Source organism: Rhinopithecus bieti, unplaced genomic scaffold (assembly GCF_001698545.2).
Source record: "Rhinopithecus bieti isolate Rb0 unplaced genomic scaffold, ASM169854v2 scaffold_9581, whole genome shotgun sequence".
Classification (NCBI taxonomy): Eukaryota; Metazoa; Chordata; class Mammalia; order Primates; family Cercopithecidae; genus Rhinopithecus; species Rhinopithecus bieti.
This window is the reverse complement of record NW_016806413.1, coordinates 4,099,106-4,116,188: the sequence shown is the minus strand read 5'-3', so window position 1 is coordinate 4,116,188 and position 17,083 is coordinate 4,099,106. Positions and strand designations below refer to the sequence as shown.

The 17,083-nt window shown below is 52.4% G+C and overlaps 1 protein-coding gene across 5 annotated transcripts in view; it reads left to right on the top strand.

Moving 5' to 3' along the window:
- The window catches only part of VIPR1 (vasoactive intestinal peptide receptor 1), a 35,170-nt gene extending 28,165 nt beyond the window's left edge, over positions 1–7,005 (top strand). For 4 of the 5 annotated variants that reach the window (XM_017876367.1, XM_017876364.1, XM_017876363.1 and 1 more), the window contains exons 7-13: positions 259–412; positions 951–1,011; positions 1,289–1,355; positions 1,728–1,819; positions 4,410–4,539; positions 4,778–4,819; positions 5,525–7,005. In XM_017876367.1, coding sequence (XP_017731856.1) covers positions 259–412; positions 951–1,011; positions 1,289–1,355; positions 1,728–1,819; positions 4,410–4,539; positions 4,778–4,819; positions 5,525–5,716 — 738 coding nt within the window. In that variant the 3' untranslated portion in view covers positions 5,717–7,005. Of the gene's footprint in view, positions 1–258; positions 413–950; positions 1,012–1,288; positions 1,356–1,727; positions 1,820–4,332; positions 4,540–4,777; positions 4,820–5,524 lie in introns of all 5 variants that reach the window. The other variant, XR_001886420.1, reaches the window with a different exon arrangement.
- Positions 7,006–17,083: the final 10,078 nt, after the last annotated feature.

Genomic DNA, 17,083 nt, shown 5'->3' with positions numbered 1-17,083 from the left:
AGATATATAGATGGGAAGATGAATAGATGAATTGATGGATGGATAATTAAAATCACCAGTTTATCCCAAAGTATCAGAGGATCTAAAATTAGGGAAAATGGGAAAACCAATGAGTACATTTTTAAGGTGATAATGCAAAACAACAAAGAAATTAAACTGGCTGCACTGCAACTGTGTTTGTCCCCCCAGACATGGGTGTTGGCAGTCAAGGACCCTTGACAGCCCCAGTGAACCTTGTCTTTTCTCCTCCCCCTGCAGGTGGGCTGTAAGGCAGCCATGGTCTTTTTCCAATATTGCATCATGGCCAATTTCTTCTGGCTGCTGGTGGAGGGCCTCTATCTGTACACCCTGCTTGCCGTCTCCTTCTTCTCCGAGCGGAAGTACTTCTGGGGGTACATACTCATCGGCTGGGGTATGGTACCAGGGAGGGCTTCCAGGCTGGGGACAGAGGGGGCAAGGCCTGGAAAACTCCCTAGGGGAAGGGTGCCAAGCTGGCTTGCAGTCCTACGTCTTGCTTAGCTGCAGGTCCTGCCTGCAAGAATATCAGCCAAGTGTCAAGAAAGTCCTCAAAATGTCTGAGCCCAGGACAAGTCCCTCAGGCTGCAGCTGCACCTAGGGCTGACCTGTGGGACAGATTTTGTGAACATCTTTCCATTTCCCTTTAGCCCCTGAAATACACAGGGCCACTGCTAATCTATAGAGGGCCTCTGTCACAATTGGAAAGAGAATGTCCATCTAGGTAGACAGAGCCCTTCAGGCATACAGCTTCACCCCCTCAGTGGAGAATCCCTCCGCGGTGAACAACCTATGCAACCAAAGACAACAGCCTGACAACCCACCCTTTTCTCTCTCCCTCCCTCTCTCTGCTTTTCTCCGAAATCTCTCCTTCATGCCCTCTACCCCTGCTTCCTGTGCCCTCTCTGCTCTATCACTCTCCCTGGGCCTGACAGGGGTACCCAGCACATTCACCATAGTGTGGACTATCGCCAGGATCCATTTTGAGGATTATGGGTGAGCTGCTGCCCCACACATTCCCCCAGCCGCCATCACTTGGGCAGGCCCCTGGGTGGGATGATAATGCCATGTGGCCTTGGTGAGTGGACAAAAACCACAGCTCTCAGGCCAGAGGGGAGGCTGGAGGAGGACCTGGGGAGCAACAGACTCTGGGCCCGGGGTCGCTAAAGGGCTCAGGAGCAGAGCTGAGGACAACTGGGGGAGGTGCTGCTGACTCTCTCTCTGAGAGGACAGACCCTCTCATTCCTCTCATTCCTCCCCACACTCTGCTCAGGTGCTGGGACACCATCAACTCCTCACTGTGGTGGATCATAAAGGGCCCCATCCTCACCTCCATCTTGGTAAGATACCCTCCCACCACCTGGAGATGGGAAAATAGGCCCAAAGGGCAGGCAACTTAGCCCAAGGTCACAGAGGAAATTAGTATCTAGGTCAGAACTGAAACGTAGCTTCCTAATGCCCAATGCAGGATCATCCCCACCCCCGTCCCACCAGTTCTTCCTTGAGTGTAAGCGGATTGGGAGCACAGTCCTTAGGGATGTGAAGGAGGTAGAGTTCCTGGATGGCCTGCCCAAAGGGGAAGCGCCAGAGGAGAGGTAAGATAGAGAGAGGGGCAGCAAGACCCTGGGAAAGAAGACAGGCCAGCAGCCGAGGGGCCTGGACACCTCAGCCTTCCCACTCTGACTGCCCAAACTTGGGTCCTCACCCACTAGGTGAACTTCATCCTGTTTATTTGCATCATCCGAATCCTGCTTCAGAAACTGCGGCCCCCAGATATCAGGAAGAGTGACAGCAGTCCATACTCGTGAGTGTGGGCCTAGTGCCTCAGCCCCCAGAACCTCCATCCCCAGTCCTCAAATCATCCCGCATCTCCTTGAAGTCCTCCCACCCCAAACATCCAGAGTCACCAAAGAGCCATATTGTTCTTGCCCACTCCACCATGGCCTGGCTCAGCCCACCACCGTCCCCTGCTCCAGCCCCACTCTCACCAGGCTGCACTCAGAGCCCCACACATGCATCTCCTGCCCACACTCACCTAGCATCCTTCCCAGGTATGCATCTGCTGCCAATCCAGGGAGCTCAAGAGGACACCGATGTCTTGTTCATACCATGTGCCCAGTCCCTGGCATGTGCCTTGCATGGAAAAGGGGTGCAATCAACACATAGTAGATGCATGCCCTCGGGGAGACCCCAGTCTGCCAATGAGACAGCCATGTTCAGGACTCAGTATTCCTCAGTAATAATGATGACTCCTGCAGTTTACATGCCAGGCACATGCTAAGGGATTTCCATGCATCATGTCATTTCATCCACACAGTGCCCTGTAAAATTATCCTTATTTTACAGAGAGGAAACTGACATACACTCCCTTCTCCTCGAGGGTTTTGGAGCATGTCACCATGGGCAGGGAGAAGGGGGCACAGTGTCCACGAACCAGGGCTTGGAAAGGTGTCAATACTGTTCCCCCTGCTTAGGAACACTGGAGGAAGAGGCAGGTTTTTTGAGGGAGCAACAAGGCTTGAAGACAGAGCTAAAGAAACATGAAACATGTGAAAAGCAAGGCTGTGGGAAGGCAGGTAGGGTCTGCATGCCCACAGATGGGAGTAGGAGATTGAGTATCAGTGCTACTCACACAAGACAAACCCGGGACGTCCCACAAGGCCTTCCAGCCCTGGGATTCTTCTCGGCCTGCCTTCTCTTTGAAGAGTCTGTGCCGTGGTTCTAAGATTCCTGGCTAGAATGTCACATGCTGCTGGATTTAGGATTCTATTCTGGAATCCTGTGATTCTCCCTGATGAGACTAAGACTCACATTCCTGGTGTGACCGCATTCTCTCCTGCCAGGTGTGTGGGCGGAGCTTCCCTTCCTGTCTGAGAAGGAAAGGCTCAGTGGGGGTCTGCAATCTAAGGGGCAGCACATTGAGCCTGTGCACCCTCATCCTCTCCTTTGCCGATGGGACCTTATTTCCCCCAACTTACAATGGTACAAAAGGGCCTGAATCTGAGGCAAGCAGAGCTGGCCATGGTCAAGGCCAGGTCTGTGTGGTGAGACAGAAAGGAAACAGTTGTCAGCAGGCAGAAGGGGTGGGGGCAGTCGGAGATGAAGCTCCTCAAGGAGAGGCTGTCAGCTCCCACTCTCCACCTCCCCATAAGCCTTTGATTTAAAGAAAGCCTCCATCTGTTAGCCTCGGGTGCGTGGGAGAGTTTTGCAGCCGAAGAGGCGTGGGCAGTGCTCAGGATCTTGGCATCGCTAAGAACCAGGTCCAGGAAGGGGTGGGATGGGCAAGCCAGCTCCTCTGCCCCCAGCTTGCTGTGGGACCTCAGGCTTTGGACTAGGCTTCCTTGGACTGACTGCTAAGACAGGAGAGACAGAGTCAGAGACCCTCCCTATCCACATCCCACCTCTCCTAGCCAGGGATCTATGGGCTCACACTGCCTGAATCAGCTATGAGGTCAGGTGGCTGGGAGGCCTGAACCAGGAAGAGCCCTGGACCATGGGAGGGGGGTGAGCATTTAGAATGAATACTGACCCTACTGACCATACAAGGCTGTGAAGGAGAATCTGGTCCTTCAGAGCATGCTGGGAGTATATGCAATCCCAGAGAAGCTGGCAACTTCTGGAGAAGCAGACACAGCAGAAAAAACACAGACAGAGGGTGATACTGATTAATGCTGGGTTGTCCCTGGTGATCAAGCATGAACTTGGGTCCCCATCACCCTCCCAAGTGGCCCTGGGCTTATGTGGTCAGCACCCCAGTTAGAAAGACTTGCTTCCTAGTACGTCTTCTCTCATGGTCTCTCATGGATGCACTGTGCTTCATAGTACCCAAAACACTTCCAAGTTCATAGTGAGCCCCTGTTTCTATAATTTGACTATGTCAAGCATACACTTACTGCGTTATACAAACTGGAAAAACTGAGACCAGGAGAGGAAGAACCAGAATCTCTTGTTGCCTAAGAGATTTTCTACTGCTCTTGATGGCTGAGAGCATCCTCTACTGCAATGATGAGGTAAGCCTCTCCCAGACCAGGGGGCCCAGGCAACAGAACTCCCAATAGTGGATTTCAGCTAACATGTCTCTGTTAGCATCATTCTCACTGGACTCTCCTTTACTTCTTACCCTCTCTCCTCCAGAAGGGTGAAAATAGAGGGGGTTTCTTTCTCTCTCATGCTTCCCTCCAGGCCAGGAGTGCTGGGGGCAGAAGGGCAGAGGCACTGCAGCTGTGGAACAGGAACAGAGAAAGGCATAATATTTAGAGGAACCTACAGTCCATCCTCACACATCCTGGTCATTGTCTCCATCTTTTGTGCCTCCAGCTGCCCCCATGCCATGCCCTATCAAATCCACATGTGTGGACACATAGACCCATGGCCTGTCCCTCCCCTGTCTCCAGGAGGCTGGCCAGGTCCACACTCCTGCTGATCCCCCTGTTTGGAGTGCACTACATCATGTTCGCCTTCTTTCCTGACAATTTTAAGCCTGAAGTGAAGATGGTCTTTGAGCTCGTCGTGGGGTCTTTCCAGGTATGGGCTGTTGACTTAAGGCTGTATTCTTCCCTGGCTTTTAAGGGAATTCAACCTGGAGTCTTGGCCCTTGCCACTGGATTCCAATCTTTTTACTGTAGTAAGTATTAGATAAGCACCTACTTTGTGCTTAGCTCTTTCCTTAACCAGGGGAACACAGGGGCTGGAGCCAGGGGAGGGGCAGGGCTGGGGGCTTCCTGTCTGTCTACCTCACCTCTCCTGCACTCTTCCTTCTCAGGGTTTTGTGGTGGCTATCCTCTACTGCTTCCTCAATGGTGAGGTAAGCCCCTCCCAGTCCTTGGTGCTCAGGCAATGGAACTCCCAGGACCAGGGTCCAGAAACACTGGTGGGATATGTGCAGAGCAAGGACGGGTTAAACCTTGCTACTACAAGTATGGTCCTCAAACTAGTAGCACTGGTGTCACCTAGGCCCTTGTTAAAAATGCACATCTCTGGGACCACCCCAGACCTGCTAGCTTAGAATCTGCATTTTAATAATTATTTAAAAAAACAAACAGACAGGTTTTTACTAAACCCCAGGGGGATTCCTGTGCACAACAGAGTTTGAGAAACACCTAGTTAAGTGGCTGTGTGCAATGATTGGGGAGGGGTAAGGCTTCCAATGAAGGTTGAGTTGCTGTGGAGCTCTGGTTACTATACACAAAAACCCACTCAAGTGAGCTGGAGACCCAGCATGGGAAGAATTGGGGTACAGGCACCCCTAGGCAGCATATCCCTCTCTCTCCCTGGACTGTATTCTCGGATCCTCTCTGCCTCTCACCTCCTACCATTCCAAGGCCTCATTTTGAACCTGGCCTCAACCCAGTCCCAAGTGTGCACCGCCCAAGGCAGCATCGGGGTCTCTCCATTTTGATTTCCTGAAGAGGATAAGACTGGCTAGTTCAGAACCCTAAGTCCAGGGCAGCCCAATCAGCAGTGGAAGAGGCTCCACAGCAGCGGACCTGACCACCTTCCCCTCTCTTAGGTGCAGGCGGAGCTGAGGCGGAAATGGCGTCGCTGGCACCTGCAGGGCGTCCTGGGCTGGAACCCCAAATACCGGCACCCGTCGGGAGGCAGCAACAGCGCCACGTGCAGCACGCAGGTCTCCATGCTGACCCGCGTCAGCCCCGGTGCTCGCCGCTCCTCCAGCTTCCAAGCCGAAGTCTCCCTGGTCTGACCACCAGTATCCCAGGGGCCCAAGGCGGCCCCTCCCACCCCTTCCCACTCACCCCGGCAGACGCCGGGGACAGAGGCCTGCCCGGGCGCGGCCAGCCCCGGCCCCGGGCTCGGAGGCTGCCCCCCGGCCCCCTGGTCTCTGGTCCGGACACTCCTAGAGCACGCAGCCCTAGCGCCTGCCTGGAGCGTTTCTGGCAAGTAAGAGAGATGGGAGCGCCTCTCCTGGAAGATTGCAGGTGGAACTCAGTCATCAGACTCCTCCAAAAGCCCCCTGCGCCAATCAAGGGCAAAAAGTCTACATACTTTCATCCTGACTTCGCCCCCTGCTAGCTCTTCTGCCCAATCGAAGGAAAGCAACCTGTGATCCTCAAACAACGCCGGTGTGATCTGAGGGCAGAAAGGTTCTGCCCCGGAAGGTCACCAGCACCAACACCACGGCAGTGCCTGAAATTTCACCATTGCTGTCAAGTTCCTTTGGGTTAAGCATTACCATTCAGGCATTTCACTAAAGATGCAGCTCACTACCCCCATTCTCTCTTACGCTTAACTATCAGCTCCTCAAAGTGGGTTATTCTGGAGTTTTCGTTTGGGGACCACAGTTGTCTTAGTGGTTCCCTACCGAAGTGGAGTGGCCCCAGGGTCAGTCTGGTGGGAGGACGATGCAACCCAAGGACTGAGGGACTCTGAAGCCTCTGGGAAATGAGGAGGCAGCCACCAGCGAATGCGAGGTCTCAGACTAAGCCTACCTGCTCTGCAAGTCTCAGTGGCTTCATCTGTCAAGTGGGATCTGTCACACCAGCCATACCCATCCCTCTGTGCTGTGGAAGCAACAGGAATCAAGAGCTGCCCTCCTTGTCCACCAACCTATGTGCCAACTGTTGTAACTAGGCTTGGAGATGTGCACCCATGGGCTCTGACAGAGAGCAAATACCTCACCCTGCTACACATACAGGATTTGAACTCAGATCTGGCTGATAGGAAAGTGGAAGCACAGACTCTTACTGCTAACTTTTGTGTATTGTAACCAGCCGGATCCTCTTGGTTATTTGTTTACCACTTACGTTATTAATACCATTATCCCTAAATCTCCCTTCCCACCCCGCCCTCCCTGGAGTGTGGCTGAGGAGGCCTCCAGCCCACGTATCATCTGGACAGGAGCCTGCTGGTCACAGCCTCCTCTGTCTGCCCTTCACCCTGGTGGCCACTCGGTTTCCTACCCACACCTCCCTCAGAAGATCCCCTCAGGACTGCAACAGGCTTGTGCAACAATAAATGTTGGCTTGGTCTGGCTTGGTTCCCCTGGTGGTTGATGTTCTCATATGGCCTAAAATGGGACCAGCTTCCAACTTGGAGCCATATTCCCCCACCCAAAGGATGGGTGATCTAATACATTACTGAAACCAGATGCCTCCACTCTTTTGGCTTTTGACAGAAATCCATATTTTCATATGAGGCATTCACAGTTCTAAGGGCCTTCAGCTCCCATCTTTTTGAGTGGTATCCTCTCTCCTCTGCGTGTGATGAAGTAAGACCAGGTCCCCATTGTGGCCCCCCACTCCTTAAATCCAGCAAAAAAAGACCATTATAATCTCAGATCATACAAAGCAGCTGGCAGAGCTGCCCAGAGTCCCAGAAATTGTTGAGTGTGAGTGTTTCACAGGCCGCAGTCATTCCTGCAAACAAGGGTCTAGGATGACCATGTTGCGATTACCCAGGGCTCAGCCAAGAGGAGCTAGGTAGTGGACAAAACAAATGTCATCAACACAAGTCAAGTGAGCAGAGACAATATGCCACTAATAAAAAGGTTTAGACACAGAGGCAGTATGGCAAATAACATCAGTCAGCAAGAGATGTCTCCAAAGCCGTTGCCCATGCTGACCTCCTTGGGTCCCACCTCCTGCAAACTTGCTAGAGGAGCAGGAGAGGGATGTCAAGCTGGTAAAATGTGGTCAGAATGGGCTGGTGAAGGCTCAGATCTGCCTGCCCAGCTTCTTCAATGCCTTGTCTGACCCAGTACCATCCCAGGACCCATCATCAATGACAGTTCCAACCAGCATCCTCAGAGGCCAGAGTCAGGGGTGTTCAGGTCGGAATAGAAGTGACTGTGAGCCATGGGCAGAGGCACCTCCAGGGAAATGCTCTTTGATCAGTTGCCCAGCATATCCAGGAGTGGCACGGTCTCTCCATCTAGATTCACACTCCATGCCCTGCCCTGTGCATGGTCAGTCATAAGACTGAGAAGGAGGCATTGTCCCTAACCTTGACCTCAGGTATCCCCAGGACTGCTAGAGAGAACATTCTCAGTAGCCCCCACCCCTGCCCAGACCAGCAGTGGTGACCACCTATGAGGTACTGGTGGTAGAAAGCTGAGCTGGGACATCTAGAACTTGTTCCATTCTTCCCTGAGCATCTTCTTCTTCTTTTTTTTTTTTTTTTTTTTTTTTTTTTTTTTTTTTTTGAGATGGAGTCTCACTCTGTCGCCCAGGCTGGAGTGCAGTGGTGTAATCTTGGCTCATTGCGACCTCCACCTCTCCAGTTCAAGCAATTCTCCTGCCTCAGCCTCCTGAGTAGCTGGGACTACACCATCACACCTGGCTCATTTTTGTATTTTTAGTAGAGACGAGGTTTTGCCATGTTGGCCAGGCTGGTCTTGAACTCCGGACCTCAGGTGATGCGCCCACGTCAGCCTCCCAAAGTGCTGGAATTACAGGTGTGAGCCACTGCACCCAGGCTGCTGACCCTGAGCATCTTGCATTCCAGCCACTCCAAGGCATAGGAGTTGAGAGATAGGGGACAACCTGTCCATGTTCCCCTCACCCAACTGGGGCATGTCTCTCTCTCTCTGTGTCTCTCTCTCTCTCTCTCTGTCTCTCTCTGTCTCTCTGGATTCCCTCCTCCCACTCCCTACTTGGTGCCTCTCTGAACTGCTTCCAGAGACCTTGTCCACCCCATACTTCTCAATAAGGTCCAGAAGACCCAGCCCTTGTCATTTAATCCCAATTCTGCTTCAGACTTTCTCAGAGATCATGGGCAGGTCTCCTGAGTATGAATCTCTCAATCCACCTGCACAATAGGGAGGGTTCTAGATGACTTTGCTTAGCCCCTGGCTAAGGCACAGGTGGCTAATGAGGAGGGGCTGCCCAGAGCCTTCTGCCACCCACTCTGCCCCCTTGGGCTCAGAGGGAGGACAGCAGCTGGTGGGAGGAGCCCCAAGCAGTTGGGGGCTGAGGCATACACAGCGGATGGAGGCTGTGCAGAAAACAAGGTCAGAGACCTGGCAGGACTCCTTGAGAGATGAACTCAGGCCGGTAGAAGAAAGGAGAAGGGAGAGGGGGGACAGAAATGCAGAGGAAAGGGCAGCACCTTGCCTTCCAGGTTAGGACCCTATAGACTGCCTGCACTGTGTGAAGGCTGAGAGGGGCCCCCACACCACACTGTACCTGTCCCAACCACCACAGTCCCTGATATCCCCCGTATTTGTGTGTCATGGCTTTGGGGTAAGGCAGACAGCCTGGGTAGGGGACCAGTTGTCAGCCAAGAGGGTGGAGAGTGAATGAAGCAGAGAGCCAAGATGTGGGCAACAAAAGGGAGGACGTAGGTGGGGCCCTGCTCAGAGAGGCTATTGGGAAGGGCAAAGCTTAGTGATGAGCACTTAAGTATGGTGAACAGCCGAAACACAGTCTCCCAGGCCGGAACAACCGTGGAGTAATGGGGTTGGCCACAAGCAGGACTTTTCCTGGTCCCCTGCTTCTCCCCCTGCCCCGCCCGCTCCCAGGTCCCTGGCCAGGTACCTGTCGGGCCAGGCCAACTCATCTCTATCGCCCCCTGGTGGATGCTTTAAGGACTTCACTAAGGTTAGGCTTAGTGCCCAAACACCTGGGTGGAGGCCCATTCCTAGGAGGCCAGGTGACCCAGAGGGAGGGCCTCTCTCCTGAGTGCCACGCAGAGTGAGATACAAGAGGGAGGAGGCAGTGAGGCGGTGAGGCCACAGGACTGATTCTCAAGCTTTAGTCTGAAATTAAGGTGACCCAGGGCCTGGCCCTTAGACCCAGGCCACTGACCTCTGCTGCACACAAACCCTGCCGCAGACCCAGCTGTAACCCCTGGTAGAGCCCCACCTCTGACTGGCCACAGGCTGGACCCTAGCCACTGACTGAGCCCTAAGCCCAGTCCCTGAGAGCAAAGCCCAGTTGACTCATGTGGGTACCTCTTGGAAAGACAAGGACAAGGAGCACCCCACCATCTCCATGCAGAGAGCCACCATCCCCTCCACAGCAGAGGCCACCATCTGGGTGATTCCTGCCACTCCAGGGCACAGGCTGCCCAAGGAGGGTGGCCAGTTTGCCAGCAGGATGGATAGGGGACAGTGTCTCAGGTGAGGCAACATCGAGGTGGTCTCTGAGGGCTAGGTACGGGTCTCTGGGTCCCAAGGGAACATGATGGGTGCCAGGGATACCTGAATCCTAGAGGGCAGGCATAGGGGTCCTTTCCAGCAGGAGCACAGTGGAGGTTTCCTAAGTGAGGCTGAGGGGATGATGGAGGGTTTGGGGCAGGCCACTCTGGCTACTGAGAAGAGCCCAAGGGGCAAGCTGGGAAAAGCTGTCAGTTCCCCATCCAGGTGAGGAGGAGGAGGGCCGGGGAAATGATGACCTGGTTTGGGACATGCTGAATGTAATGTCTGCAGGACATCTGGGAAGAAGCTCCAAGGCTATTGGAATCAGGACCTAAAGTGAAACAGAGCTCAGGTGGCAGGTGGGGACGCAGGGCAGCCCCCTTGGGGAGGGGTGTGGGGGGAGTATATATCCCCAGGGACCCCCATCTGCTCTGCTGGCAGGGGTGGGGTGAAGAGTTAGAATCAGCCCCTCCATTCTCACCACTCGCCCAGGGCCTATTTTAATGAACAATGACCCAGCCTCCCCCAATGTGGGAACAGGAACTGCTCTTATCTCTCCCGGGGGAGGGGGCCGGAGCCACAGCTGGCAGTCATTAAACACCCCAATCAGGCCAGGGATGGCCAAGATATTAATAGGCAGGAGCCAGTGACCCTGGAGACATAGCCTCCTAGGAAGAGGGACAGTAACCCCAACAGGCTATGGGGATGAGGAAGATAGGTCAGAAGGCCACCCTGGCAATGCCCCAGACTCTACACAGGACAGACGGGGTAACCAAAGGCCATAGAAGGGAAAGGACATGCTTGAGTCACCAGGAAAGTCACTGATAGAGCCTGGCCTTGAACCCGGTTCTCTAAACCCCAGAGCCCTGCCTCTTCCATTATACACATCATCATAGCTGAGACCATTTGGGGTGCCCTGTGTGGAAACACTTGAAGAGCAGGCCTAATGGTGACGCTGACTCTTTATTTAAAATCTTGATATTTTGCTCATTATTATGTTTTGCATTATTATATTTAAAAAATACTAGATTAAAATATTATCTTGATCACTGAGGTTTTTTTGCCATCACTTTCAATTTTGCACCTGAAGCAAGTACCTTGCTTGCCTCACTCTAATCCCAGCCCAGCTCCTGGGTTCCCAGCATCCCCGTGTCCCGGGATGTCAGCATGGAAGAAACTCTGGAGAGCTCCAGACTGATCTTTATGTGGCTCAGAGGGAAAGGATCCTGTCAGGGTGATGTCTACTAGAAGGAGGCAGCTCCAGAGCAAATTCAGTGGCTCAGCAATGTCGCCGCAGATCTAGGTATTTTCTGTCTGTCCACTCTTCCATCTCAGTATGTGGACTTTCATCCTCAGACTTATCCCCTCATGACTGCACGATGGCTATCGCTGCCCAAGCATCATGTTCCCAAAGAACCCCATCCACCGGCAGAGAGGAGAATTTCCTCTATAAGTCTCCTTTTATCAGGGACGATCATCTACCCCAGGACCCACCTTTCGCACACTCTCTTCAGGCCAGGATTAGGTCACACACCCAAACCACAGCTGCAAAGATTGGTGAGGGTTCTATAAGGGAAGCTGATCTGCTGAGAAATAAATGGGGATGGCTACTGAGTAGGTAACCAACAGAGTCTGATTCTCAGTCTCTTTTTGGATGTTTCTTGGGATAAATGTGTGATCTTTCATATTCCTCCACCTGAGCCTGGTGGTGCAGTATATGGGGGAGGTGAAAGATCCAAATCAGTCATGCTTCAGTGTAAGAGACAGAAAACATTCTGCATGTTTTATACAGAAAGAGATTGAGTGTAGGGAATTAAATATAGGAAGGCTTGGAGGGCTGGAAGTCTGGGTGCACATCTATCCATGGTCACACCATTGCAGCTGCCACCTTGCCGAACATTACTGCCAATATCTCAGTTGCACATTCATTAAAGCTAGTGACAAGAAAGCAGAAGGAACATAGTGTCCTGTTGCTGTAGAAAACTCAGGTCTGCCATAGCCCACCCATCAACCACCACGCTGCAGGGAACATGGCCTTTACTTCTCTCTGCTTCCCAGCTGCCTTGGTGGTGCTTCCCTCTGGCAGAGCCTACGCTGCATCAAATTCCGAGCAGTGAGGGAATTCTGGAAAGGGAGCCTTGAGCCTTCCAACCCCAACAAAGCAGGGGAACATGGAAGGGGCTAGAGAAGAGGCTGAATGCCATAGATAATTTCTAGCACAGCAGCTCAGGTGGCATTGTAGCCCAAGTCCCCAGAAAGCAGAGCCTGAGACAAGGGCCTATGACCAGGAAACAGAAGAGTGAAACAGGGAAGTAAGGAAAGCCAATATAAAGGTGAGTTACCAGCCCGGGCAACACGGTGAGACCCCATCTCTGCAAAAACATTAAAAAATAAAAAATTAGCCGGGTGTGGTGGTGCACGCCTGTAGTCCTAGCTACTTGGGAGGCTGCAGTGAGAGGAACACTTGAGCCCAGGAAGTTGAGGCTGTAGGGAGCCATGATAATGCCACCGCACCCCAGTCTGGTGACAGACCAAGACCCTGTCTGATGAAAAAGGTGAGCACTGGCCACTACTGGGGCAACAGGACTCAATTCAGTGGGACCCTCTGCAAGGCTGGCAGAACATGCCCAGAATTGTCCTCCTGAGGGACAGAGAAGGAAAGCATTAACCACTGGCTCCCAGTATCTGTTGCTCAAGGTTTGCCCACGTCAATCCCTCACTCTTCCAGGCTTGACAGGCATGAACAAGAAGCAGGTTCCTGCAGGCATTCCATCACATAATCAGAGAAGATCCAGGGCAGAAAGGGCCAGCTATGTGGTAGAGATGGGGTGAGGAGCTGTCAGATCCCCCGCCTCTGCCAGGAAGCTGGCCAAGGTGGCCAATAGGGAATGAAGCAGAGGACCCAACACTGGTGGCCTCCTGGGGCAGAGAACAGGAGCCCCACGCAAAGGTCCTTGTGCACTAAGGTCTGCATGGACACTCACTGGCCCTGCTGCTAAGGTATTTGGCTGGGGTACTCATAGCTGCTCTCTTGGCTGCAGCCCCAGGGTCTACTCCAGCTGACTTAGCCCCACTGAGACTCACTCTGGCCCCTCACACCCCTCCAGGCTCAGCCATGCCATCATCCAGCCTTGGATGTGAGCTTCCCCGCTCCATGGCCTCTGTGGCAGACTCACTTCACCATTCACCATGGTAGCACCATGACAGACCCACCAGTTCCAACTCCTCCAGCTTCCTCATGCCCCAGGGAGTGTGCAGGAACTTCTGAGTCCCTTCCAGGCCTCTGGGAGCTGAGGGTAGCTTGGTGGTGTTCACTCAGATCTACTTGGCGTTAAATCTGTAGCTCCACCATTTTATCTAGGAGGGCCACTTAAGGGGCACAGGTTGCTTGGAGGACTGACTTCCTAACAGAGTGGGACACAAACACCCTCTGTTTTCAGGTTACAATGTGTCCCCTCAATATTTCCTAGGTAATGAGACCAGGGGGGCTTTCCTCCCTTCCTTCCATCCTCACTTCCTCCTTGCAGAGATAATATACCCCTCCATCCACCTTTCCCCAGGTCATAATGGTGGAGGGCTTCAGAGGGATATAATCTCAGGGGCCAGGTAATGAGAATGGTATCTGTTTAATGTTTTCAAAATATTACCGTCATATTTTCATTCAGCAAATAATTACTGTGTGCACAGTTCTAGACACCGAGGACGCAGTGGTGAACATGGCAGAGCCCTTGCCCTCATGGAACTGACTTTCTAATGGTGGAGACAGTAAATGAGAAAAGTTACAGAGAAAGAAGGATGAGGGTTAGAGTGAGGGGGTGCTCTGTTAGTTGGGGTGGCCAGAGAGGCTTACAGTGGGGCAAGAGCAGGCCATTCCCCTCCCTGATGATCAGAGGAATTTAAACCATATGCATCAGAGCTGGGGCTCGGAGATCTTGCAGTCCAGGTCGAAACATCCAGTTCCCTGCCTCTGCAGAAGCAGCCTGGACAGTAGCTGAGGAGAGCCAGGCGGCCTGGGGCCTCAGCAGGGTCTGAACTCCCCTAGGCAGGGGCTCAAGGACTGGCCAAGCAGTAAGTAGAGGATGCCTGGCTGGACATGGTGAGGCTTGTTTCTTAGGTCCCTCATTGCAGCAGTGACCCAGGCCCACAGACTCCATCTGGACGTGGAGATCCCCCCCACCCCGCCCCCAGTTCAATGTCCTCGGTGCCAAGTGACACAGAACAAGCAGCTCTTGAAAAGACTAATATTTACTCTTCAAACGGGAGCTGGCACAGGCTGTTTCCTGCAACTGGCGTCTGACTCGCCCTGTGGGATGGACACAACAGGAGGCACTCCGGGAGATAGGCAAATGTCCCCTCGGACGCCAGCATTCTGGATGCGACGATGTCTGTGAGATGGGGACAGCATGTTCCAAGGTTCCATCAGACGCATCTCATTTCTGCCTGCACACCTCACAGTGGAGAGCTCATTGCCTCTCCAGCCCCTGCTGGACAGCTCTGTGAGAAAGTTCATTCCATTGCTGGCCCTGTGTTCCTGGCCCTGGCCCTTGCTCTGATCCCTGGGGCCTCAGGAAATGCGCCCGGAATAACCCCCAGGGCAGTGGTGGTCCTGGTCACCTTTATTCCTCCCACCCCCACCCGCCTCTGGCTTCACTTCCCCAGGCCCACACTCTGGGCTCTGTGGCCAGAACAGGCTATTTCTGGGGTAGGAGGAAGAAACTGCCTTGAGGGCACCTCTGTCCCCCTGCGGCTGTGTTCCTTGTCCTCATGAGAGCCCTTCAGCTGAGTGCCTCATATGGGAAAGTCTTGGCCAGGAAACTGCTGGTCAGACGGCTCAAATATGGGGAGGAGAGTCCCTAGTGGCTTGGCGGTCAGAGCCAGCTCCCCCTGCCCACTTTCCCCTCTGGAGTCTCTCCTCTCTGCTCCAAGCTCCTCATGGCTTCCAGAGCCCTCCCGGACCAATATAACCCCAGGCTTCAGTTTCCCCGCCCCCACTTCCCACCACTGCAGCCCTGGAGGCTCAAACACTCTGGCAGCATATGGGGCTTTAGAGCCCCCAAAGGTCAGCCTTCTCAACCTCGTCATGTCAACTGCAGGGCTGGGCACGGCCAGGACAAGATCTCCCAGGGGGCATGCAGGCCCACCCCATTCTCCCAGAGCTCTCAGAACTGACTGCTGACTCAAGCAACCCTCTTTTTAAAACAATTCCTTATTATCCCTATACCTAACTCCCAAGCTCCTAGTCCCTTTTAAGAAGCCATTCAAGTGTATTTAACATGTAACTTTTTGCATGTATCCTCACAAAATATTTTATCGTCTTGTATGCATATATTTCTTATATAACAGTCATTTTTCACTCAGCTCTAAGTTTTCAGGATTCATCCATGTGACGTTGCATCTAAATCTGGTACATCTGCCTGCATCGTGATGCTCCGTGGTATGCCTGCACACTTTCTTTCCATGATGGATACATAGATTGCTTTCCACCAACACCAGTAAGTCTTCAATGAATGTGTCCCCTTAAGGATCTGTATAAGAATTTTCCTGGGACAAATAACCAGAAGTCAAATTTCCACTTCACAAGGTGTGCACTCTTAACTTGGGTAAGTAGGCTGTATTAGTTTGTTAAGGCGGCCCTAACAAAGTACCACAGTCTGGGTGGTTTAAGCAGACATTTATTTTCTCATGGGTTGGGACTTCAACATGTGAATTTCGGGGAAACAGAATTCAGCTGTTAACAGTGGCATGGCTCTGCAGATCAGTTGTGCCTCTCTACTCACTGCCACCTCGCACGAAGTCCTGTATCTCCATATTCCCTTCTGCACTTGGTGCCATCCAGCTCTGCAAGATTTGCCAAACTCATAGGTGTGAGGTGATGTCTTATTATTGCTTCAATGTGTATTAATGATTTAAAATCTCTTCATATGCTTATTAGCTCTTTAGGTTTTATCTTCTGTTAATTGTCTGCACATTTTCTATTGGGATTGCTGTTTCTTGCTGATTTACAGGAATTTCTTCTGTGTTATTAATCCCTTAGTGGTTTCTGGCATCATAAATATCTCCTCCCATTCTTTTAACTTTGCCCATGGAATCCTTATTTGTGTATAGTCAAATTCATCAATCATTTTTGCTTTAAGGCAGTCCTTTTCCACCACAAGCCACAAAGATAATCTTCAAGTTCTTCAACGTATTCCATAGATTTTGCTGTCCACATTTGACTTAAGAAGTCCTTTTCCGCCACAAGCCACAAAGATAATCTTCAAGTTCTTCAATGTATTCCACAGAATTTGCTGACCACATTTGATCCCAGCAACATCTTTGTGCTGACTCAGCAGAGCCAAGTGGGCTCCTTAGAGCCTCTCCTCTACTAGCACTGCCCAAAGATGCTTGGCAGCTGTCAGGTAGCACTTCTGCTACCTGGCACCCTTCAAGGGGTAGGCCCCAAGAAAAAAGAAGGCAACTCACCAGCTAGAACTTCTCATCCAGTCCTCCTAGCATAGAAGGAACACTTTCATGGGCCAGAATCTCCTTCTATTCTTTGTGGGTACTGCCAAGTGGGGGACAGACACTTGTTTCCTGCTCAGTGGAAACAGAGCTCCGAACTTTACTGTCACTGGCTCCCTAGAACAAGCCTCAGCTTCCCAACCTGAGCAAAAACGTGGTTGAAGCAGATGGTGTCTGAAAACTACCAACTTCCAAATCCCAGCACCCAATAACTCAGATGTTTATTTTGGCAGTCACTGCCTTCCTCCAAAAGATTCTGACTCAGGACAGATGGTGCAGAGACTCTTGGAGAGTGAATTCCCCAATGTGTTTAGAGGATGGTCAGGAGAGGATAGTGCATTTGCTTCCTTTCTGGGAATTTTATTAGCTGCTATAGGAACAGCCTTTGCAAAAGGCCACCTTCCCTTGTCTGGAAACCTGAGGAGGTGGCCAGCAGCTGTGCCCCCTGGTGGCCATTCTGTGGTCAGGCTGGTC